The 26,252-nt window shown below is 35.0% G+C and overlaps 1 protein-coding gene across 3 annotated transcripts in view; it reads right to left on the bottom strand.

Moving 5' to 3' along the window:
* CSPP1 (centrosome and spindle pole associated protein 1) overlaps positions 1-26,252 on the bottom strand; it is a 60,361-nt gene that overhangs the window by 33,460 nt on the left and 649 nt on the right. For 2 of the 3 annotated variants that reach the window (XM_080582416.1, XM_080582417.1), the window contains exons 2-12: positions 26,010-26,195; positions 22,421-22,524; positions 21,063-21,159; positions 17,184-17,284; positions 16,427-16,450; positions 14,004-14,084; positions 10,876-10,977; positions 7,784-8,229; positions 3,386-3,487; positions 2,670-2,752; positions 793-886 (exon numbers count right to left, since the gene is read on the bottom strand). In XM_080582416.1, the coding sequence (XP_080438542.1) occupies positions 793-886; positions 2,670-2,752; positions 3,386-3,487; positions 7,784-8,229; positions 10,876-10,977; positions 14,004-14,084; positions 16,427-16,450; positions 17,184-17,284; positions 21,063-21,159; positions 22,421-22,522 (1,232 nt within the window). In that variant the 5' untranslated portion in view covers positions 22,523-22,524; positions 26,010-26,195. The remainder of the gene's footprint in view (positions 1-792; positions 887-2,669; positions 2,753-3,385; positions 3,488-7,783; positions 8,230-10,875; positions 10,978-14,003; positions 14,085-16,426; positions 16,451-17,183; positions 17,285-21,062; positions 21,160-22,420; positions 22,525-26,009; positions 26,196-26,252) is intronic. The other variant, XM_080582418.1, reaches the window with a different exon arrangement.

The following is a 26,252-nucleotide window of genomic DNA, read 5'->3' as shown; positions in this document are numbered from 1 at the left end:
GGAATAAGGATACTGTATATCCTTTGTAAGGAAACAGAACTCAAGAAATATTCAGCTATCATTTCTTCCACCTAATAAAATTCCAACTACCAAAAAAGGAAAAAACACATTGTTTTTTTACTACAATCTTTCACATTATTTCTTAAAAATTTATTTTATTCACATTACAGTGATATACAGTTTATAATAAACGTATTCAAATTATTCATAAGTATAACAATAATTACTATATTGTAATTTCAAGCCTCAAGCTTGTTCAGCATGTGTAGCTTCCAATCACAGCGAAGCTGTCAAGAGTAACTTTAATTCATTATCCTTTCATTAATATAACTGTGTGTTTGTATGTATATCTATTATCATTCAGCAAGCAGCTACTAATACGTAAGAAAGAAATTTTATTTTATTATTCTGCATAATCAAGTACTTTGAAAGCAAAAGGGTCCTTTCCTAAACTGGAAAGGGAAATGAAGAATCGTTTTCAACTTTGCAAAGTAATTACACACTTTTCTGCCACCAAGAAAGATATATCCACCTAGAGCTTCTTTATCCCTAAGAAACTGAAAATCAATTTTTAAAACGAAAAATCATTTTTTTTATTTGTTTCACTGAAAGCTGGTGTGTTTTTTTTATTAAAAACTAAAGCTCTCATGCCAACTAGCTTAATTAGGTGTGATATTAGCTAGCTAGCTAAAATTCCTTATTTATGAAAATTATTCTTACCGTATTCCATATGAAATTCCTTTATAGTTCAGCTATTATTGTTTAGAAAAATAGATAGTAACTTTCCATTACCGTCTCTTATTTCGCTGTTGCTCAGCCATCTGTTCAATTAGTTCTTGTCTGTATTTCTCTTTTTTCCTTTGGAGAAGCTCTAGGTCCTGACCACCTAATGGAAACAGTCACACAATGTGTAAATGCTCCACAAAATACACAAATGTACTGGACAAAAACACTGCATTTCAGTCAAGTCAAAGCATAAAAGACAGCAGAGTATACAATCAGAGAACGTGCATAAGAACACTATCTTTACTGATTAAAAAAAAGTTTTAATACTGAAGTTTGTTTGGAGTATGACAATCAGAGCTACCATGATTTTCATCATTACTCTTCTAGTTTGCCTGGTTTTGTACAGTCAGAAAGCTACAAATTTCAAAGCTATCTGATACAACAAGGAAAAAAGTTTTTGTTTTGTTTTGATTTGTTTGTTTGCTTGCTTTGTTTTTTTGGTTCTGCTTTTTTCTCTCTAATGCTCAACTAAGGAAGATACAGCACTCCAAAATTACGAAGCACTGCTCCGGATAAAAATGAAAGGTAAAACTAAAGATAGTCAAACCCACAGGGAGGAAAGCAAAGTGCTCCACTTTTCAGACGGTTTCCATGACTACTAGAAATTAGAAAAGTATTGGCTGATAAGCGTATGTAAAAGGAAACGGTGATCACATCTCACATGGATTTTGAGGAACCCAAAAAAGCCCTTACAACTTTTGGTAGTTCCCCCCACAGTATATGTGGAGTTTTCTATTAAAAATAAACAAACAAACAAAAAACACCACTTGTATGACCATCAGACACAACGGACTCTTGACATATTTTCATACACACAGTCACTGTGGATTTCAAGTGAAGTAAACCTGAACAATAAAGTGAAGCAGGCTGCAAAGTAGGAGAAAGAAAGAAAAAAAATAAAAAGGAAAAAAGCACCTACATGATTCATGACTGTCTGGTGGTTTTTTTCAGTTATTATGTCAGGATTGTAAAGCAACCAAAATAGGTAAGATAACCTCATGGCTTGTGATTTTGGGGGAGTCTGAAATCAATTCTAACTTCACAAAAAATAAAATCTTTATAAAACATAATATTCTTTTTCTAACAAAGACTGTAAGGAAGACTAATTCATACCTTCGTGTACTCAGGTTACTACAGTGAGATGGCTAAGAACAGATCAGGGAGACTGACAGTTACACCACCATTGTTTTAATGCTGCCTTCAAACAGAAAACTGTCCTGCCACGCATAGCACCGAAGATCGGCTATGTTCAATTGTAAAAATAAATAGAAAGTACACCTGACACCTGTTAGCCAATTTTCCCATCAACTCAAATCTAGCTTGCATTCAAAGGCTTGCGTCTGAAGAACTAGTTTTCTTACTCTTGCCTTATTTTCTGAATTATGCTACGAATGCTTTTTCCCAGCAACACTTCGCTCCACAAAGCTCAATAATGTTCACTGCTAAATATAATGGCTACATTTAACCAGTAAGAGATAATCGGAATCATCTGTTCTTGCACAGTTATGAACACTACCATTCCCCATACTTCTGCAACTGATGTTAGTATCAAAAAAATTAGTTATTAGTTAAAAAAAAAAGTAATAACTATCAAAAATAATTTGTATCAAAAAAAGAAGGTATACGGGCCTTATACTGTTAATGATAACTAAGAAGAAACTCAGGCTCTTCAAAAATTAGAAAGCCCTATTGCATTAAGTGGGAAAAGGAATATTTCTTCCTTTTTTGATTTTTTTTCCACGTTAATAGTATTTATTTACTGGTATAAGGGAAAACTATCATGAAGAAAAAGCTAGATTTTCAAGGTTTTTAATTATTCCCAAAGAAAAGTCAAATACGCAAAGAAAGAATAACTGTGTCATTACTTAGGTTTCTATACATACCAAGAATGAGGCCTGTTGAATATGTCATTTCAGGAGCAGACTTGGAAGGTTCATTAGCTGAAGAGCTAATTTGTGCCTGATTTCTGGCAAAGACAAAAAAGAAAATGGAAAGATCAGACATAAGAATTTACTTGCAGTCTGTCTGAAATGCGATAGATGCACTTACAACATTATGTGATATATTTATGACAGAGAACCTTCCTAAAATCCAAAGAAACATCACAAGCAAAATAAGAAGCCTTGTGGAAAAAAAAAAGCATTTCTCACAGTTCTTATTTGCCTGTGGTTTCTGAAGTTCTCAGAAACACTGACGCAGTCGAGCACTTAAAGTGTTGACAGACAAAAGCAGTGCCAAGCAAGAGTTTATATAAGGTCTTTACACACATTTTGCTTTTGCCTCTTAGATCATGTCTTGATTTTGCAAGTCCGGAAAACTAAAATAGGAATTTTAAAACTACTATCACAAAAAAAAATCATTAAGTTAAAACTTCAACCTCAGTTACAGAGCAGGTGATCTCTCATTTCAAAAAAGAACACTGGCATGCAATCTTCCATAGCTATTTTCAAAGCAAATGCATCGTTCTTGTCCCATATTACACTAGCTGTAGGAAAAGAATTCGCCATTTTGGATAGCATATTAGGGATTGTAAATAAACGTTTTCCTTTCACCATGATTTTGTAGTGTGATTTTCAGAAAAATACTTTGTATACCAGACCTAAAATTTCCAGTTCTTGGAACCTGCTGCACATGTGATCTCTCCTTTAATTCATCTTCATAATCTGCAGGTAGATCTCGTACTATTCCATCCAGATTGGGCCTTAAAGAAATAGACAATATTTAGCCATGCTTGCCTAAAAACATACAATCCAAAATGGAAGGTCCAGCAGCTTCTTGCAGATGGATCCTCAGCCTGACTGCACATGGAACAACAGAACCAGTTCCGAAAATACTGTGCAAAATTTCTAGAAATACTTCACTTCCCTAGCATTGTCAAAGCACCTCCATCTGAAATTCAGATTCCCAAGTCTGCTTTTCAGGCTGAAAGGATACCACAGCCCCTAGGAAACCTCTTCTTACTTGAAGGGCTAGCTGACTGCACGATAGCTAGAATTTGCCATGTAAAATTCAATTTTCCTTGAAAAAACATACTAATTCCTCATTGCAGAGCCAGCTTCCCTGACAAGCCTTATTATTTTTGTTGTTTATACAAAAATGTGACCAAGTTCACATATCTGGTGGCAACCCTAGAACAGATCTTGGAAGCAATGCAGGATCACACACTTTGGCATTCAGACTGCATTGATTGAAACTGATCTTGCTCTTAAGGAGCCAATGCAGCCTCCGACAACTATTGCACAAGCCTGGTGAAATAGTTGATTCAGATATGAAAAGCTTCTTTAATGACAGCCTACCCTTCACCATGTATCTGATACTATTTAAAAGAGAGAGGTCATTTTTGATCAAGATTAAAGACAGGTAATATGGTGAATACCCAAATTTAGGAGATAAAATTCAAAGCATCTACATGTGAAGAAAGCAATACAAATGAAAATTCAAATAAATCCAACGATGCTAGAAACTGTATGAACACAAGGGAGCTTTTCCTGAAAAGGTCTGGGGTAGCTGAATGTACAGGCTTTTCTGACCTTTAAAATTAATTACTCTATAATGAGGACGTCAAGTTATCTTGATAAAATGAGGCAAGAAGAGATATTTAAAGAAAAAGTAAGCAATAGATGCTGACAAATATATACTTTCCAAAGCCAGGCAAAGCCAGGGACTTACTATTAAACAAACCAAAAAAAATCCAAGGTAAACAGAAAAAAACACATCATATTCTTTCATGTAAGAGGAGCCACAGCTCTGCCCATCTCTGCAATTTAAGTAATTGCCAATAATCAGAGGCAAAAGGATGCAAGCATGAAAGCCTCTTGGCATAACATGGTCTTCTTTCATGATCCAGATCATCTTTTCGATAATGATCAATCTGTTACTTACAAGGCTGGTCACGCAAGATAAATGCAGCTGGGGAATACAAAGCCTAGTCCACGGCGTGATGAAAGGAAGAAGGAAAGAACCAAAGCCCAGGATTCAACAGGCAACCTGTTTTTGTTTGTTTGTTTGGGGTGGGGGGAATGGGTTGTGTTTTTTGGTTGGTTGGTTTCAGTCATTTTTTTTGTAAAAAGCAGCAAACAGCATGGCAGGTCTCTGACAAACCACTCTGTTTTGCCCAGACACGTTGACTCAATTCAATCAAGAAACTCTCATACCTTGTTTATAGGATAGACCTGGTGCTGGGGATAGAGTAAAGCAATCAGATGACTAGAGCAAAAAACTTTTGCTCTTCTGCTCACTCTCCTGTCACCATTTCTATTTGCTGAAATACCACAGACCTCATGCCTCCATCAGATAAGTAACCTTTCTGGAAAATCCTGCCAAACACCTGCCTCTTCAAATTAATAAAGCCCATTAAAAAAAATACCTTCAGTACAGCAAATAAAGTGTTCCTTCTTATTTACTTTGTGTTATAAATCAAATGTGATCTGGAAAAGGTTGACTATCTGAAATGTGGAAATAAAATACTAATGCTTAAGAAGCAAAGCTGTCAGTAACTAAAAGATGTGTTTTTCCTTCTTGAAGAGAGACCGATCGTAGTTCATAAAAGTGGAACTCCTTGTGAAGGACAAAAAATACTGGATTACAAAATAAATTTAATATAAAAATGATGAAAGGTTATTTGCCATTAAAAAAAAAAACAGCAAAGAACTAACTACTAAAAAATAAATCTTAATTTTATATTCAACTAAGTTCAGGTAATTCAGGTGATGGTTAAGGAAATTCTTTTAATAAGATGCACAAACTTTGCCAATAAGAAAGATAAGACTATCTTGTGTACTTTATTTTAAATTAAACCTTGAACAAAAACTGTTTCAGAGGTCTCTCCAAAGCAGCAATGAATTGTCTGGTGATATATTGGTCTCGCATGTTTATATTAGCACCAGTGTTCTTTGGAATAACCAGGAACTTGTAAACTTCGATTCAGGTTGATATTGTCTACCCTTGGTTCAAAAACCATTCTTTGAGAAACAAAAGCCAGCCCTCAAACTTTATTAGCTGGTCATTTTTTAAATATTAGACTACATCCAAATGCATTAGACAGAGGCACATGGTTATCCTATTGCATGTTAATTAACAGGTTTAACAGCAAGTGCCTTTTTCTGAAAAACACGGACATTTTGTCTACCTTTGTTAGGCACAGAATCAAGCTTCTGCAGTTTCATTCTGATATTCTGAAAAGTTGTTGGACAAGAAGACCCCACCTGAAAACCTCCTTTGCTCCATCCCATGGTATAACATTGGCAGGAATGAGCAATTTTTGCATTGTACTCTCTCCTCTCCAAATTGTATTCAGCAGAAACAGGTAATCTTGTTCCTGCTATCTCTTTAACCACTGCTTCCATTTGCTAACCTTTTTCAGAAATGCTATACGAATAAATACAGGCTTTTAAGAAGCACACTTGAACATACCATCTGAAACGCTGAAATAAGCCATTTACTTAGCCTGCATCTCCCAAACACTTCCATATATTTCATTTTCCCCATACTTACTTGTTTTTTTTCTTTATGGTTTTATTTACTTTCACTTTAGAGGGACTGAGAAGGAATGTTGAAAGGTATTTTTGTACAGAGGTAACTCTACTGCCATTTGAAATTGGAAAAGAAGCGTGATTCATTCCATTTAGAAAGTGCGCTTCCAGTAGAAGAGCATTTTAGGGCTTGTTTTTTCCAGTTACTACTCTGCAAAACTATCCAGAAAATTATTCCCGTAAACAATGACTCAAAAGATCATCTAGCCAGTCCACCAGTAATTAACAATGAAATACGATCATAGTATTTAACACTGTTGAGTGGCAGAATTTGCCTTCTGTTTTTTTCTCGAAGTGTTAATTGCAGAAGTGGTTATTTAGGTTATTAGGTCCCTAACAAGGGAGAGACACTGGTGTTTCCTTCTCTGAAGAAACAGCAGTAAAATGATTCTGGCAAGAGGCTTAACATAAAGGAGGATAAAAAAATTAAGAAAAAAAAGACCATTCAAGCCCAAAAACTGTGAACTGAACAAATGAACACTCTCCAAGCACGTATTTAAAGTTTATTTACAGGAAACTTTACTGATTTATTTCATTTGAATTTAGCTGTATAAAACATGCCTGTTTCAAGTTTGCTACTATTTCAGACCACAACTCTTCCACTTTTGAAAGGAACCTGTTCTTGCAATGGAATAATCGAATGTGGCCAGACTGCCAAACCCTGAATGACTGGTAAGGCTTAGTTCTTTGTTTGTTTTTTAAATCGGTGAACTAGAAAAGAAAGATTAATAATTTATGTCAAAGTAACCAAACTGATCTATCAGTTAACACAGTATAAAGAGTATTTAACAGAAACCAAGTATTATGTACTGTTTATTAGAAGATTTACCTCAAACACTCTCTTTTGTTAGATTTGGGCACAGTCCTTAAATGCTTTATTCAGATTGTGTAGTTTCTACTGAGATTAGGACCAGTTAACACCATCAGGATTCAACTCAATTACACGTATAAAGACTTTGCCATTTAGCAAGACATACAGTAAAAATGAGGATTGTTTAAAATATATCTTAGCCATTTCTAATAGGTACTGGCATGTAACAAAAACTGAAGCTCAACCCAATTTTAGAATTGGAATTGAAAATTGACTTGCTAACTATTACATCAAAGGACATACATGTTTATCTTGGGTTCACATTACAGGGGATTGCTCACAAACTCTAATGTATTCTGGCAAATACTTATATATACCAGATACATTTATATAAATTGTGTGCTTCTTTTTCTCAAGTAATTTCACTAGTACCCTTGGCTCACCACACTATATAAAATGTTACCTAATGTATGATTTATATTGGGTACTGATCCAATTCTTAAATGTTTTTCTAAAAACTATGACAAAATTCCTCTTTAAAGTAAGTCCAAAAATTCTGCTTTCACCTGTGAATCTTGTGTAATTTTCATTGAGAGCAAATCATGGCTGTCAACAAGCACTACAGAAATAAAGTAAAAAACAGAGTTAAAGATACCTTTCAGCATAAAAATATCGGGGAGGTTTTCTCTCATAAGCGCTTTCACATCTAAATCTAGGGTCAAATTCTTCACTTATGTCAGGATCATAGTCCATTCTGTAGTATCTTCGATCAAAATCACGATCCTCATCAAGTCTGTGATACCTTCTTATAGGAATTACAGATTGACTAGGAAGTCCACGATGTCTTCTACTGGGAACATCCAAATCCTCATCAAGTCTTTTATTTAATAATCGACTTCTTAATTCAACCTCATCATCTAGCCTATGGTACCTGTCTTCCTCCAGCCGTCTCTTATTTAGCAGCTCTTCATAACCTTCTGTAGAAGTAAAGGCATCTTTCTTGGGAGGTTCTGCAGCTGTACTACAGGGCTCTACTTCTGTATGCAGTTCTGGCTGGAGCCTGGTAGCAGCAATAGGTTTTTTATTCCTGTCCGTCTCACGCTGTTTAATGGAAAAAATATTAAAAGATTTGAATATAAACAAATTACATTGAAGAAATACAAAACCCAAGTTTTTGCTCAAACATTCCCTAAATAGGTACTGGAGAAGAGTCAAGACACAAGCAAGAAGAATAACACTTCAAGCACTTAAAAGCTAATGATTTTTTTCCCTCCTCAAGAAAAGAAAGCACTCTTTCCCTTATCTAGCATTTTTCAGAAGAATACCTACGAATCCTGAATGGACCTTTTACAAACTCCAAAAGGTAACAGATTTGACCTTGAGATTTAAGGGCACAAAGAACCAAAAACCATTTTTAACTTCATACATGATCAAAAGACTATATATACTTATTCCAGACTGAGACAAGTTTATGATACCTCTTAGCTATGAGCACAACGTTTTAACCTGACCATTTCTTAACCTATTTTTTTTCCTCCTCATGAGTTTCCCCATGGAAAAGTCACGCAGAATTTAAGTACGCTAATATTTCATCTCTGGCATAAAGATGGCAAAAGGGAACAGATACAGGAACCCCTACTTCAGAGATTCAGTTATACAAACACAAGCTGCATTTCTGCCACCTATTTCCTCAGGCTCACTGTTACAAAGCACTCCAACCCTTGAATAAACCAGTAGGAATTAGATACTGAATTCCAGCATCTCAAGGATGCCCAAATACTGTCTTAGCTGTCTTTACAGATTAAAATAGTTTTCAACCATGTGATGCTCCAATGCACTTGGAAGGAAAGATCATTCTCATAAGCAAATAATCTTTCTGGAGACAGATAACAAACATTATTCCAGGTAGAACTTATAAATTCATGGGCATTTGCACTTGCTAACTGCTGTGAGAAAGGCAATGAACTTTGAGCTGCTGTGAGCACAAATGCAAGTTCCATTACAGAACCACTTAGCTCGCACAGTACTGTACGCGTAAGAATCCCCATATTAAAAAGAAATGCAATTCTTAAGAGTAAACCTGCATTAGATGAATTTGAGTATTATCGCAGCCCATCACTAAAGCAAGGCAACAGTATATTTAAAAAAAATACATTCTACACAAGATTTTAAAATTAACAAGCTGTATGGAAGCTTTCTCAGGTCAATATATTGCTTCCAGATTACCACTGTTGTGAGAACCTTTGTTTTAGTAGACTTAAAAATCTTCTGTTGACTACAATTAGTGCTCTTTATATTGCTAGTTTCCTGTAGAATGGAGGATGCATTTGTGTTCATTTACAAACAATAACTAGAAATAGAGTGAGAGCAGAACAACATTCAAAGTCAAAAAGATCAGGCAACCTGCACCCTACTGAAAGATGCATTTTCAGAAAGCAAGGAAGAGAAATGTAATGAACAAAATACCAGTGAAAGCCAGGCTCTGAGATTCTCAACTCCACAGCACAACTTGACTTGCACCAGAAGGTAAGAAGTAATATATATTTGAACGTCCTGCCTCTTGTGCAGATGTATGTGTCTCTTGAAATAATTGGTTTTAAGTTTGCAACAAGTGTGCTGAAATGTTTTATTAACTAAACCTACACTTTGTTTCCTGTAGTCTACGTAGCCTTAGTTGATTCAGCCATTCTAGATCCATGCGTGATGACTAAAGAAGCTTCCAGCAACCTGCCACTTCTCTCCTGCTAGAAAATACCATTCCCAAAAATCCATGGGCCAAGATGTTTTTGCAGGTCAAACTCATCTATTTCAGTCAGGATAATTCAGCTTAGTAGGTCTCTGCTATTTGAATTATTTAAACTCAGTTTGAGGCGACATCTCAACAAGCAGGTGTAAACCTCTAAGATGCTACCAAGCACCTGATGCAGGTACTAGTCTCTTCTACCAGAACAACTCTTTGCAGAGAACGCGCCTATTTACAGCTTAACAGTAGCAATAATACCAAATGGGCTGCGGGTAAGAACAGCTACACCTTTACATGTCCTCCACCTGAGATTTTGAGTTATTAGGGGGGAAACAAGGGAGACAAAGTTTAGTCTGAACTTCCCTTCCATGTCTGACAAAGCACACAGAAGAGCTTACAGATAAGGATGAGGCAATGGTGGCAAATTCATGGGTGCCTATAACCTATGAATCTCTGGAAGAGAAATCTGTCACTGGCACTGTAACACATCAACATACAAATGAACGGCCTCAGCTCAGAATCTGAGTTCAATTATGCGTGTGCTTAGTCTATATTCAGGAGTAAATACATTTTTGTTGATTCACAATTGCACAGCACCACATACTGGACAGCTAGCATCTGTCCTGCTTTCTCATGGACTGGAAACGGACTGAGAAAAAGGCAGCTACAAAAGAGCTGAGGAGCACTGTGCAGGGCTCGGTATTTTGTCCTAAGAGACAGCTTCCTTGGCCATCACTTTTGCCACCAAGAACAATCTGGGGAATTCCTTCAGAGGTGCTGAGAATGAAAGCACTCTTCTACCAGACAGACATGACTAAAGGAATCAAGAACTCTATTGCGTAGCTCATAACCAGAACTTGTTAGATACATCCATAAAACTGTAGCATAATTAAACAATGTTCTTTGCTTCTTTTATTTTACTTTATATGCTGTAGTCAATGATAAAACAACCAACAAGATCATTTATGCTCTCTTTTGTATCAATATAAGTAGAATTGTATTACCTCTGTGTTTTTCTTCCCTAATTTCCTTATCTTTTCATTCCATTCTTCTTTATCCCTGAGATATTGATTGTACTCCTTGTTTCTTTCAAGCCGTAGTTTCTCCTAAGACAGGCATTGAGAAGTAAATCATAATTTTGCACTTTGAGAAGTAGCTTTTAAGTTCACAGTACTGTATTAAATGAATACAAGCAAGCTGTAAACCCCCTCCCCCTTCTTTGCAATGTACAAATGGGACTTGAATTGCTTTGGGGAGTGGGGTGTTCATTATCAGAACACAGTACTTGCTCTTAATTTGAGATCTCCAGAGCAGAAGGTAGCTTCCTGGACATGAAGTCTAGTCCCCAGTAACACTGGGTATCAAGTTGCATCTTAAAACCAGGTAGGTTTCCTCCTGCTACATCTATTCCAAAATTGTTTTGGAGCCTTAGTTCTTTGGAAATTAGAAGTTAATTTCTAACTGTGAATATGAATGTATTTACAGATGATTTTAAAACCTACTATTTTTTATGTTCAGATTAGTTGTCACTTGCCCCACTCAATTAAAACAAGACAACGAATACATGTACGGACAAGATGTGTCAATTAGAGCTTAGGATATAATTTGAACTGTCAAATTTAAATAAGCAGTTAAGCTGAGTGCAAGAACTGTCAAAAACACAAAAAAAATAAAGAAAAAAATCAATCCCTTCACCTTGTGCAAGAATTATTAGCTGTTTTTGCAAGGTGACATTATAAACAGCTTGCTTAGGTCTAAAAATATGCAGGAATTGTACATTAATAATATAATATGAAATATACAAGTCTTCAGGTAGAACAAACTTTAATTTGGATTATTTGCTCATATTAGTACTTCATGTTCAGAGCAAGGGGCATCTCTTATACTACCTAATTCCAACCTGTATAACCATCATGTGAATGAGGAAAAGGAGAATTATATTACAATATTATGAACCACCCTCTACTCTACTGCAGAATTTTCCAATAAAATGCATTTCAACATTATATATAAATTTACTTTCCCATGAACAGATTTCAAATAAAAAGAATTTATACCTTCATCAGCACAGAAATACCAGCTTAGTAATAGTTTTACAAATAAGACCAACGCTCCCCAAAACTGGTTCATTTCAATGTTTGTGTCTAATGGGTTTCTGACACTGACAATGTAAAATCTGAAGACAGTTATGAAAGCTGCCCGACGGATATTCTCCACAGCTGAGAAACTAGCATTGTCTTCAAAAGGTTAAAAGCTTACAAAAACAGTCAGCAGAAAATTCAGTACACTGTGTGACCGCACATTTTACCAAGTACAGAAAACAAAGATGCAAGTGTTAGCCTCTAATCATTATCTGTGCAGACACTAACTGTTTAGCAGGGCACAGTGTGACATCTTCTGGCAACTTTTAGTTTCTACAACAGCAATAAATAAATGGAGAAAGAGGATAAAACGTGCTTGTAGAGAAAATCTCAACTCAAGGTCAAACAGCTATGATATAAAACCAAAGATCAGACATGTTCAAAGTCCAGATGTGTCTTTAATTTCCACAAAATTAATCAAAGATACTTTATTGTTCACTGTTTTGGCACACATGCCAACAAGGGTTAACACAAAGTTCAGAAGAACTTGAAGCCAAGTTAAACTCAGCATAAGCTTGGCACAAAAATGCATGCTTCCCCTTTCCAGGGCATTTCATTCTTGCTGCCTCCCTTGTTTAAACCCTAATACATTTTGGGATTTGGGTTTTTTTCATAACAGTAGCTTTCATTTGTTTGAGCTGTCACGTGGCTCCTCATATGGTCAAACATTATTGCCAGCACAAGAGAGGCAGAAAGAACAAATAAGCACAGCAAGGGCAGGACTAACACATTCCCTAACAAGTCATGTGCCGTATTACAGTGACTGCGTAACCCCAAACACAGAGTAAGAATGCAATTCCAAAGCAGCGAAGGTTTAAAAATAGATAAGTATAGATTAAAAGCACAACAGTCCAGTCCTCGTCCAGAAACAGTTTCTCTTTTTCTTGCATCTCAGCTGGAGTTTGCCTGATCATTACAAACTGAGTCAGCAAAAATATTTAATAAATTATGATGTTTCTGCTGATTCAACTTCCTGGATCAATTTCCAAGAAGGCACAAGAACAGAACAGGGAATATAAAGCAAACTGTGTGAGGGCAGAAAGAGCAGAGTGACTCCTGTAAGACTGATTTAGGCTTTCACAGAATCATACCATGCATCAGAAGAATGGATCAGAGGTTAATAAATTCCACACATGCACATTGCGTCTTCGTAACTAACCTCCACCAACAGAGACACTGTTCTGGCTGATATCCTTCTCCAACATAGGAAAACAAGACTATAAACTGATAAGAAATCTCAGGGAGATCAAAAGGGGCTAAATGCAGAGAGAGAACGTGCTTTTCTCAAAATACACCCGTACACGTACTCTCAAAGAAAAACAGAAAATGAGAAGAGACCTATATTAACAGAAGGCAATATGTGAAATAAAAGATCACCTTTTATTTAGATTCTTGGATTTATTTGTACAAGAAGAAAAATGACACAAGATTAAGCAGGTACTGTGCAGAGAGATGTGTGCAGAGGAAGAAATCAAAACAGGGTGGATATAGCAGAAAGAAGACTTCTTTTTGTTCTGATAGGAAGTGACAGTAATATCACTGTAGAAAACTGATCTTATCCCCAGGCTGCAGTACAAAGAGTAACAAATTAGAAAAGTGTACATAATCATAAGAGCAATGTCTTTTATTTGATCAATATGGACCGTTGGATAAAGAACAAGAGCTTTTCAACACAGCAAGTGCTCTGTAAGTATGAATTAGAAGCAGCAAACCTCCAGCTGATATCAGCATAGAATTACACATCTAATTAATTATCTACAAATTAAAGTAGAAGTATCCTAGGATTAAAAAAGCCTGATAGGTATTTAAAAAAATCAAAATTTAAAGACTATGTTTCTGAAAAGTATTCTAATGATGACCTCCAAAAATATTCACTTATAAAAACAGAGTAAAACCAAAAAATCTTATGTGAAAATAATTTTTGTGTAACAGTTAAAACATCTGGGATCATTTTCAGGTTATACACAGCTTAATTTCCTCCAAGCACTCACCTTAGCAGACCTTCGTTCATCAATAGGAAGAGATAATCCCTGAGTATAAGGATCTACTTCGCCAGTAGTCAGGTAATTTTTCTATGTTAAAAAAATAATAATCATCATTCAATATATTTTAAAATACCAAATTTTATTGCTAAATAGTTGCTAAGAATTATATTTTCTGAAATATATCTGATCAATTTAATGAAGATAAGACTGATGACCTTCACATTCTGAAAACACGGGATGCTCTCAGCACAGACAAATGAAGTGAAGGAATATGGAAAGCGAATGGCTTTGTTAATACACTATTACAAGGATTACATAGTCTGTGTATGAGATATTCAAAAAATTACTGATTTTTGGGGTAAAATTACAAGCATTAGAGGAATTTTCCAAGACATTACCATACTTAAGATGAAAAACTGACTTCTCTAACTTAAGAAGATGTACACCTACCTCTTATTTTAACAAATGGAATCCATGCTAATATTAGCACAGTCACCACTTGATATATAGATATCAACACTATCTGTTTTCTACAACAATAGTCGCCAAACTTTTCATAATAATGATCCATCACCAAACCTTGCCATTCCTTGTGGACCATCAGACACTTTCAGAACAGACCTTCCAGCTGAACACACTGTTGTGGATCAGCATAGCTCCCCAGGCCACAGCTTGGAATCAGGGCTTGTACAGCTAGTCAAAATACCAGCCTTTCAAACCAAACACCTATCGATACTGGAACACATCCTTAGTTTCAAGGTCTAGTGATTCCTTCGTACACCACTCACTTACTAAAAGAACCCTCAGGCCATTCTCAGTCAATCAAATAAAGTTTTATAAAATCTGATTACATTTAATAAAAAGATCGTCTACTTCTGTGGCATGGCCCGATGATGGGAATGTGTTAGTTATGGCATTTCACTAGAATGGAAGTTTCCTTCCATTATCTATGCTGGAACTTAGCCTGGAAGCTTACACGCATGTAAACAGGTAAGAGCTCTACCTGTTCCAGTGCAAAGCCTTGTCACTATAAATTATATTCCACAACTGCACATTAGAAGATTTAAGGGATTTAATAACCATGCAAATATTCAAACACAGAGAAAACTAAATTAATATGGAGAACTAAGTTATTTTTAGTAGAAAAAAATAAATGAACGGTAATCCTCTCTACCCCATAACTCTTTTCATACTTCAAACATCTGTAGAGATTACCTCAGATGTTAAAAAGGTATTTGCCAAAACACAGAAACTGATATGGAAATTGCATTTTCTACATAAGCACAACTAAACGAGTTACTAATCAAAATATTATCACTGTGAGAGCTGCTAAGAGTTGCATTCACTCTCTATGCAATAAAAAGAAATAGATTATCTCATAGCTTACAAAAAAATAATAAGCTTGTATACCTAAATTTGTAAAACTGAGGTTTAGTGGAGAATAAAATACTAAAAGTCAACACAAAAATGATACTATTTGGATACTTTGGTGGGAATTATAAAACAGTTTAGGTTTTCATACAATATTCTAATTTGGAAAATAACCTGAAGTTTCAGATTAAACAAGAAGCAACAATTATATAAGCATCATTTTGATTAAAGGTTAAGAAGCCAGTTAATGTTGCTATTGCTGTTGTTAGTCAGGAATTCCAGTGCGTGCTAATATAGTTAATTTCTATCATAGGCATGTTGTTCATAGCTCAAAAAAAAAAAAAAAAAAAAAAAACAGAAGGTTGTTTTTCCACCACACTAGCTCCTGGTCCTTTACTGAAGTTGCTTAATCTGAACAACCTGGACACACAACATTAAAAATTTGAGAGTTAATAACTTATATATATGACTGTGTAACGATATACAACAGAATTACTGTAATTGAAAGAAGCTCACAAAGATGTGCCTCTGGTATTTCATTCTAGCATTCTGAACCACTAGATGATGAATAACTGGCTCCACTGCTTTCCTGTGCACCACTGACAAGATTTCATAGTGAAGGAAAAAGCCCTAACTCTCATTCCAATGGCATTATAATATTTGAGAGCTTATTATTTTATTCCAGCTTGAAGTACGTGTATCTGAACTTCTATCTAATATACGATAGGATAGGCCTTGCAGCAAAAGTGCGCTAAAATAAACAAACTTTTGTATAGTCAGCATTAGATAGCAACAATAGCAATTGCAAAGGAAAAGAGAAATCAGTAAGTGTTTTTAAATCATATTAATGGAAAATAATAAATAAGCAATCATTCTGCACAATGCAAACAATGCTGTTAATCACAACTAATCACTACAGAGCACACAAATACACAAAGCACAAAAAAGTAATGAATTTTTTTAAAATTCAAAGAGCATGAAGCTATCAAACAAAGCAAAAAGCCACTAATTTGAAGGAAAAAAAAAAAAAAAAAAACAAGATATTGCAGGCACCCTACCTTTCTTTTTGCCTGTGAAATACCCTAAAAGTCAGGGAAAAGATACTATTCAACAAGTGTTTTTTATTCAAGAATATTTGAACTTGCAATAAATAATTCTTTTCTTAAACCAGATCCATTCTTTCATTTTAAGAAATGAAGGCACTGATAATAAGCATTTTCAAACAACAAAAATTACTTGCTTCCAGATTTGTTTTTCCTGTTTGACTAAGATCCGGTACATTAAGAAGCGATACGTAATATTCCCAAGATTATGACATTTCATACAGACCATTTCAGTTTTAAATTACTATTGTTGCACATAATAAGTTCTGCTAAGACAGAGCATCAAAGTTCTTTTATTTCTAAAACTGAAATGAAGCCAGGAAATGGAGTCACACTGATTAGAGCAATATTCTTAGCTGAATTACAGACCATAGAATACATAAGTACTTGAGGAAGTAGCAAATGATATTTTAAATTCTAAAGAAACTACAGAAGAAGTAAAGAGACAAATAAAGGAATTCAGAATAAAATGCACTATGTAATACGTAATCTCATGGCAATGAGACCTGTAGAAGACTAAAATACGTAACTGTTCCTAGTGCTGACATTTTGAAATTACTTTTATTCAAAAAGTCTTCAAAAGCAGCCATCATTCATAACAAATGACTTCTTATAAAGATTCTCCACAATTTTGTTCTGTTTTATTCAATTAAAATGAGAGAGTCATTGTAAAAGACTCATTAAACTCAGGCAATCAGACAAGAACCCTTACCTGAGAAAGATATCGCCTATAATCTTGCCGAAGTTCCTCCTTTAGTTTATGTTTTTTTCGTTCATATTCTTCTCCAAGAGGTAAACTCAAGCCATAGTCACCTGAAAGTTTAACTCTTAAATATTATTATAATACTATTTGGTATCAATACAAAGCACTTAACGCAAAAGATACATCTGGATTTTTGTTAGACATGAGCAATAAAAAATATACAGCCAGAAATTATAAAACAACTGAAATAAAAAACATCTTCTCTGTATGACTACTTAGGTGGAAAGCATTCTAGAAGAACTGGTTTTTTGGATGCTAGTTTTCTCTCTAATCCTTGCACTTTTTTATCCACACTAAAAAACAAACAACATAATTTGAATAAGGTATCTATACAAATAACATAACTATCTACAATATTTGGGCTATTTTACATTGTTTCTTTTATTGATGTATATTTCAAAGGAATCTCTTTTGATATGTTACTTTTTAAATTACTCTGATATTTTAAGCACTGCTTATCACACAAGATAAAACATACTCAACAACCAAAAAGCAACAAGCTGCTCCTTCAGCACAAAACACATGGAATCTGTGTGGCTTCCTTTATTCACATCTCCCCACTTCAGTGTTTTTTTACTGTAACAGGCCCAAAATGCATATTTAGTACTTTTCCAAGGTTACTGCCTGGTCTTGTAATAGCTGTCCTCTTAAAATACAGTGCCGTGGAAGTTGTTTGTTGTTCCCAAAATACATTTTGGACTACTTAATAAGAAATACCCTCTGCTCGAGAAGGCCACTTCTGCCGAAAGTTTCACCACTCCCCACAGACACCTAGTGAATTCCAGAAAACCACACAAGAAACAGATTGCAACTGTTTTTTTAAATTGCCTGTTGTTTCCCTTAAAACATTTCTACTTCTTGTGGTCTTTGTAAAACAAATAGCACGGAGCGAGAGGGAAAAGAGGAATTTTCAAGGTTTATCAGTCCCAATTTACTTCATGGAAATTTGTTTGATTCCAGTATTTTAAAGGTCTATGGCATTAAACAGTGTCTGTGCAGTAAAAAAGACATCTAAATGCTAAATATTGCAAGCTTGGGAATCCCTCTGCTAATGAAATAGATAAAAGTTTGAATTAAGTAAAAATATGCTTAGCTGGCTTGAGACAGTTTTTTTTTACTCCTAATTTTGCAGATAAGGTAGACAAGAGCTTCAGTTAAAAAAAAAAAAATTTGGACCCTCAAAAAAGGAGGGGAAGTATAAAAAGGAATGGAATACAGAAATGGAAATGTTTTTTTCAGCTACGTCCTGTTGCCTTTTATTTACACACAAATTGTTTTGGGATTAACTATAAGAAACCAAGGAAGATCAAAAGATACTAACATCTCAGGGAGAAGATTCATTCAGTAACCTCAAAGAAGCCAGTAAAATACAGGAAAAAAAAAAAAAGAAAAAAAACACAGTGAGAAGCAGGTGCTTTGATTCAAATACTTGAAGTATTCGAACAAAAGATAGTTTAAAGCTGTTAATTTTATTACAACAGACCTTTTTGTTTGGCCACCTGGAAAGCACTGAGATGGCAGTTATGGGTAGTGATTTATGAGATACTTGAAAACTAACCACTTCAAAAACTTCAGTGAGATCAGTCTAGCAGGGCAAAAATATTCCAGTTAACAAATGTTCATCCTAAATGTGTATGCGTTTCTACCTGAATGGTTCTGTTAGAAGAGATATTTTACTTTTCAATAGTTTCCTGCTTTCATTTACTCTATTTGCTGTATTTATTTCACATTCTGTTAACTGCACATACTCACACTGACAACTTTTTTTTTTTTTTATGGAAAAAGTTAAGATTTCAAATGCATTTTCATGTAAAAGCTTTCATGCATTTAGTATGTTGAGAACTAACCGTGCTGAACAACCCCTCTCAATTCTGCCAGGTTCTCAAACCTACTGTTAGAACTAGAGCAGTAACACGGAACAAGTCCCTGTCTAACTTAACCCAAAGGAAATTACATTGCTTTAATCCAGAACCAGCCAATAACACTAACAATAATCCACTAATAACCCAACGTGGTCAGCGTCCAAGTGATTATTACAGCAATACCTACTTGTTGCTTTTCATTTAATGCTTTTCATTTAATTCACTTGAATGGCCCTCACCTGTAATATTTCATTGTAAGTGCATTAACATATTTAGATATCAACATTAAAACCAATTTATGATACTACACACACCATGATGTGTGTTATGATGGGCCTCAAACAAGAGATAAAATTATTTTAATATTAAACTAGCATAACTGATACACAGTGGCCTGTCACAGCCATTGGCATACAAAAGCAGAGCACTGTCTGCTGTGTTCTGTTTTCCATATCGTATGTTCCCACAGCTAAGCAAAGAAATATCACCACCTGGACTAACCTGCTGATCAAAATAAAACTGCCCAAAACGCGAGGTAGACACTATTAAAGTGTTTTGTCCTCTAACCAAGTCTATCGATTATGAATTCTGGCAGCAAGCAATATTCATTTATCATTTCAGGTCATTTTTAGTGAATTTTTCCTGTAAAGGTTTTAGAAGAGCTTGCCTTGCTGATGGCTGGAAACTCCAATTATACATCTTCATAAAAGAGATTGCTTTATTTATTGCACCTAACACCAGTTCAGACCCTCAGATTCACACATTCAGTTCCCTTTTTAAATTAAGACATGCACTTTTCTGGTCACAAATTCTGTTAAAATTATAGAAGGGACATAACATTAAGTGTAGTAGGAGAACTTATTTAAAAGGTAGATTAGATTGGTATTATGTTAACAACATCAAATACCCATTGACACATGTTCTTTAAAATAAAACGAAATCTTTTACTGGATGCTACAGAATTACACCAGAAATACAGCATGGAAATTAATGGTACAAAGTGTCTACATAGGAAAGAAAAGTTGTCATGCAACAAGGAGGATACACAAAAGCTGTCAGAACAAACCTGAGCTACAATTGTAACAAAGGAAAAGTAGCAGTGCCTACAGAAAGGAGATGGTTTGACAAGTAAGCAAGGCTGGCGCAATACAGAATAAAATAGAAAAATGAACACCATCGCACATTTTCAAACAGAAGTCACGAAAGACACAGAGAAAAGAAAGAAAATGGAACAATATATATTTTTAAAGAAAACGGTGATTAAACTGTCTGGTCACAGCACAACCACAAAAATCTAAACATTTCACTAGTTCAGACTTCAACCAAAACTAAGTGCTTATTCTTTCCTTGGATAATGCATAACTACATTATAACTTTTTTTTTCCTATTACAAAAGCAACAAAAACAGTTTAGTACACTATGCCTAGAAGTTTAGAAGGCATTTAGCATTTAAAAGAAAAATTAGTTTAACTGTGTTTATTTTAGCCAAGTTGGAGTAGGCCTCTTAAGCTTCGAGGCTGAAAGAAAAGGCATCTTTACTTCCCTGGCACAAAGCACAGAGAAAGAAAGAACCCTTTGGCAGCGAGCGGATGGTCCGTATGAAAGATGGACTTCCACAGCTTTTGCTCCAAGTACCCAAAATGAAACAGGAAAGAAACAGATTATCTACTTTAGACGAGCAACCAATTTTTTGTCTTGTTTTTTAAATGGAGCTACCTTTACAAGAAGGAAAAAAAAAGTATTTGGCATGTTTTCCTTATTCAAATCTCAGAAAAACTAATTAAATACAAAAACAAAAAGCCACACAATCCCAAGACATTTGGAAGAATAAAGAATTCGTAAGCACTTCAATTATAATGAACTTCTTATAATTAAAAATCCAAAGCAGTAATTCCCTTCCAAAAATTCTCAAAGGTAGTCAAATGCTATTTAAATCCTGAGGACACAAAAAAATTATATACTATACCTAAAGGACAGTTCTGTTGACTATTTGGAGGTATATTTTCTTTAGACATGGAGATTAACATTTTGCTAGTCTCAGAAAGCTTCTCAGATTCCTTATTCTGGAAAAAAAAAAAGTTTGCACCATCACAAGGTGAAAGAAATATCACATGAAAACAACATTATTAACATAATTATTAGCACTTGAGAATAGAAAGATTGAAAGCAAAGTTGGATAGCAATATGCAAAACCGCTTATAAATTTCACCGATACTATCAAAAAAAGTAGTTTTTCCTCTATAACACAGGAATTAGTTCACTAAGTTTCATGTCATAAACCACTCTAAATTATAGTTCCACAATGTTTTCACAGCTTACACACACTGTCTCTGTTTCCTCTGTTTCTGTGGAGGAAGAATTGATGTATTGCATTCTGCCTGAAAATATAAAAGAATTGCAAGGTATTACAGTGCAAGATGAAAGTATCTGCTCCCTGTAACTGTTTCCATCACATAGCTTAGGACTTTATCAAACTATAGTTTTGCTCTTTCTCCTTAAACTTGCTCTGAGTAGAGGACACAAAGATACAGAAAGTCCAACAGCCCCCTAAGAATTATCTTTTTGGAGAAAAGTATTATAATTAGGTTAAAATACTTGTATTACCCACACACAGGGAAAGAAATTCCTATAACCTTCTGATGAAACAAAAACAGGAAATAAATAATTGTTGTTAAAAGCTCAAGCTGTTTGAGGCTGAGTCAAACAGGAGACAAAAGAGACAAGTCCCCAAAAGTGTATTTATTTATTTATTTTAAACAGATGACATAATTCCAGCTACTTAAGAGATGCCATAGCTAAATAAATTCCAATGTAGCTTTTTGCCAAGTACTGGCACTATTAAACAACTTAACCGTGATCTGCATATTATAAAATCTTTATAGCTTTAGCATTAGCTACTAAACATTCTAATACGAAAATCATGCTAAGAACAGATTTTGCTCAACTGATTGTATTAAATAATTTAACTTTTATAATTTCCTAGTTTCCTTATCAGAAATATTGAGACTATTTTCACCTTCCATCCCACCACCCATTCTTGTGAGTGGGCAGAAAGCAGTTCCCTGCTCGTCAACTCCACTGCAGGGGAAAGGAAGAACAATAAGCATTTACAAGAGTTTTTCCACTTATAAAAATAAAAAATAAAAATAAATTTATCTACATAAATGCAGATACAGAGCATTTATATTAGAAATGGCTTTGCCTAGATAGGTCTTTAGCATGTACTTTAACAACAAATACAGTTTCAAGAGCGCAGTAAAAGCAAACTTATATCAAGACCTTCAAAACGTGTTTAAATTAAGTGAAGCTATTTAATATTCTTACCCTTATTTCCATGTAAGGTGGATCATTTTCAAGTTCTGCCTTATCTTGTGCCAACTTGGCCTTCTGATCTTCAATGAATTTTTCTAAATCTTCTGCCATCATTTCTAAGGTAATAGAAACGACAAAGAACATTGCATCTACGTCAGAACAGCAGAAACTTGAAGCTCCATTACAGTTGCTTAAGACAGTAGTTAAGTTATACTGTATATATTGTACTGCCCTCAGAACTGCATGCCTTAAGATCTTGGCTGGGTTAAATAAACAACAGACTTACGAAACCCATCTATGGAGGAGATTACTTGATGTTTCACCAGAAAAAAATAAATAAATAAAGTAAAATCGGGAATCTTGATGTCTGAAGATATTTCTCTCATCTTTTGGAGCTGACAGTGTATTGGTGCCTTCTGCATCAATAAAACAGCAAAGGCAATAAAAACAGCTACCATTCTACAATAATTGTAATATGGATATCCTCAGCATTGCCTTATAATCAGACAAGCCACTCATCTGTAATAAAACATGTACTGGGGGAACAGCTGATTACCTGTCTTCGATTACTTGTGCATCTTGCCTATGCAACTGAAAGCTCTTCAGAGCTGAAATTTTAGCATTTTATTATTGTACATTGCTGCCTCTAGATAACCTGATAATAAAAATCAATGCAACTAGAAATAATGACAACGGAATGGCACAGAAGTTAGGGCATGCACAAAGACTTCAAACGTCCTTTGTTTAGACAGCCTTAGCATGCAGTTGTACAGTATTTCTAGTTCTGATAAGTAACCATGGGGGGGAAAAAAAAAAGATTCACTGCATAGAAGCCCACTCATCCTAATCTCCACTCAGCATTTTCGCCAACTCCACTGGAGAACTCGTGTGAAACTAAGCCTATGGATAAAAAAAAAAAAAATCTAATATTCTTCACACTTAAAGGAACAATGAGGCCGACAAGAAAATTAAGACCCTTACATCCTTCTAATGCTAACCACACAACTCTAGCATTGGCTTAGGAAGGTCTTAGGAAGCAATCCCCTCACATCCAGTATCTAAGTACAGACTGCAGAGCAGTTTTATTAAGGCTAATTCAGTATCTCCTAAAGCTTATAGATTATATGAAATAAGCAATAAGCCAATGATAAGAACATATTAGGAGACACTTTCAGGAAGAACATCAAGGAAATTAAAAAAACACAGACACAAAGCCCAGCAGAATAAGACACTAAATAGAAAAATATACAATAATGTGTTCAGGGAGAGTAAGATAAATGTTTTCTATGAAAAGTAAGATGAAGAGAAAATGTCAGAACTTCTGCAGACAAATGAAGCTAATATGCAATTACTTGAATCTAATGAATACATCTGCTTTAAACTTTGTGTCTTACACTAGTGCTCTTTTTGATTCATATTATGAAATTTAACGTTACAAAGGAGGCAGAACTAGGACAACCTATTTACAACTCCTAGTGGTAATACAGGACAAGCAAATCCAAAAATAAATTTCCCCATCTGATTTGTCCTAAATCTTTAATCTCATTAGTTTTGTATAGTGATGACAGATAAAAGAAATCTAAAAGACAGTAAGTTTGCAGGCACTGATGAATTTTATTTAGCCTATTAAGTTACATAAGAATAATGAAAAACCTGTTCTGAATGGAAAAAACAACTTGCCATCTTAAACAACTTACAAGTTGGTGCCATCACTTACCCACCAACAGGAAAATAAATTACTGCGTGGAGGAGGCACTGTGAGAAAGACTTCCCAAAGGCTCAGTAACTCTGGAGTCTGAATTTTTAATCTCTATTTACACTAACATTCATAAGCTCTAGAACTGTTTCTAAATCACTGTATTGGAACAGTACCAAACCTAATCTGAGCTATTACATAAGGAAAGGAATATTTGCAGCATAGTTTCTATCTAGTATGAGGAACACAATGAATATTGTAGCATCCTGCACTTTTTTTTTTTCATATTGTTCAAAAGAGCAATATAATAACCTAACCGTTTTGTCCTTGTGTTTTGAAGTTGAACTACACATTCAACTGATGTGAAGAAAGCTCACAACCCCAGGCCTTAAAGAACACTAAGACAACTAAACCTACAACACTGCTGGTCCAGCACACCAGCTAAGTAACAAGGAAAAGTGGCCAAATGTGTCTCAGAAAATACCTAGACGTTTTGCCTTACATCCTTCTGCTTCATTTTCCTACAATATGCATAAGTGGAAATTTTGATACGTGAAAAGGGTGTATTATACTGAAAGAGAATGAAAAAGAAAGAAAAAAGTAAGACCTTTTCTTATATATTATGAGCAAAGCACTGACAATTTGAATGTGACACATTGCTGAGTTCAGAAAATGCACATAAGCAAATATCTTACTGAATATTAAAAATTTTTATGACCTACTGTACCAAGCAAAGAGATCCTGACTAATAAAAAATTAAAAATTATACATTTCTATCTGAAAAGAGTGCTATCACAGTCCCCAGTTACACAATGAACTACATTGGAGGCTACTGTGCTAAATTCACAGTGAACTATTTATTTCAAACTGGCCTCATATGACCGCACAAACTGACCGAGGTAGAGCCTGCCACCCTAAAACCAATTCACCTCAAAATAAAAGTCTATTTTCAGTTTAGCAAGGTGTCTGAATGGACTGTGTGCATTTCTAGACCCCTGCAATTATTACTAGCAAAAGTAGCAGGCTCAAAACTAAGCTTGAAAGCATTGCTTGTTGGGCATGCGTGTGGAGCAGAAGGGAAAGTGAGACCATGTGAAAACCTAACAATAAACCGCACGTCCTCAACATCACAAGGTGCAAACAACACATTTTTCATGTTTTTTGGAAAATAGCATTCTGTAAATACTATTAAAAGTATAGATTTTTGGCAGCATAGATCTGTCAGTTCTTTCTTGAACTCGCTTATCTTTAAAATTTGTATTTTCACTTGCAAAACACTGTATGACTCGAATGAAAATTACATTAGATATACTATTTATTCAACTGCTGTTGGAAAAAGCCCACAAAAAGACAAATATTTTATATATTTTAACTTTCAAGAAGATATAAGTTCGTGTATTCATAACTTACTTCTTTTAAATTGGAATTTTTCATAAAAGCAACTCCAAATAATCACAAAGTCAACTACATAGACTTCAACTTGGTCAAATACACCAGGCGACGGAAAGCACACAGACATTCAAGAGAAGTCAGGTTTGAACAGAGATGGATACTGGATCTACACCCAAACACAATTAATAATGTATGTCTGCATTCAAGACATTCAAAACACCTATTAGCATATGTATTATTTTGCGTGTATTGTATCTGTTTGCATACTGTGTATATTTTATCACCTAAAGAAATATTCACCTTTTTACTCTTTCTTTTTCTCTTGTATTTGTTCAAGGAAGTGGGGCAGAAGACGTGAAATCAGCCCATGTTATTTAGGCAGATCCTGCCTATTTTGTGCATCAGGAAAGCCAGACGAGGCAATTCCCTTCCATATAAACTGCAGCAAGGGCAGCAGGGAAGTGAAGTGTTTTAAACAAGCTACTATATGTCGTGTGCGGTAATTTTACTTACAGGTTACATGGCCTCATAATTGTTTCCCTCAGAAATATTTTTCAAAGTTTCCCCCGTGCCTCCTGAACCCTGAGGCCAGGCAGCACTGGCTGCTTCTCTCTCCCTTTGAGTAGCATGCAGAAGAACCTCTCGCTGTCAGAAGGATGGTTTGTGTATCTTTCACCTTCCTTTCTTTTTGATTCTTATCTGAAAAAGCACAAAACACCCACGGTCTGGATGCTCACGAATAAACTCCAATTAAAA

This window comes from Anser brachyrhynchus (genome assembly GCF_964034855.1).
Source record: "Anser brachyrhynchus genome assembly, chromosome: 2".
NCBI classification, from domain to species: Eukaryota; Metazoa; Chordata; class Aves; order Anseriformes; family Anatidae; genus Anser; species Anser brachyrhynchus.
Note: the sequence above shows the minus strand (reverse complement) of the source record. Positions and strands in the feature narration are given on the sequence as shown.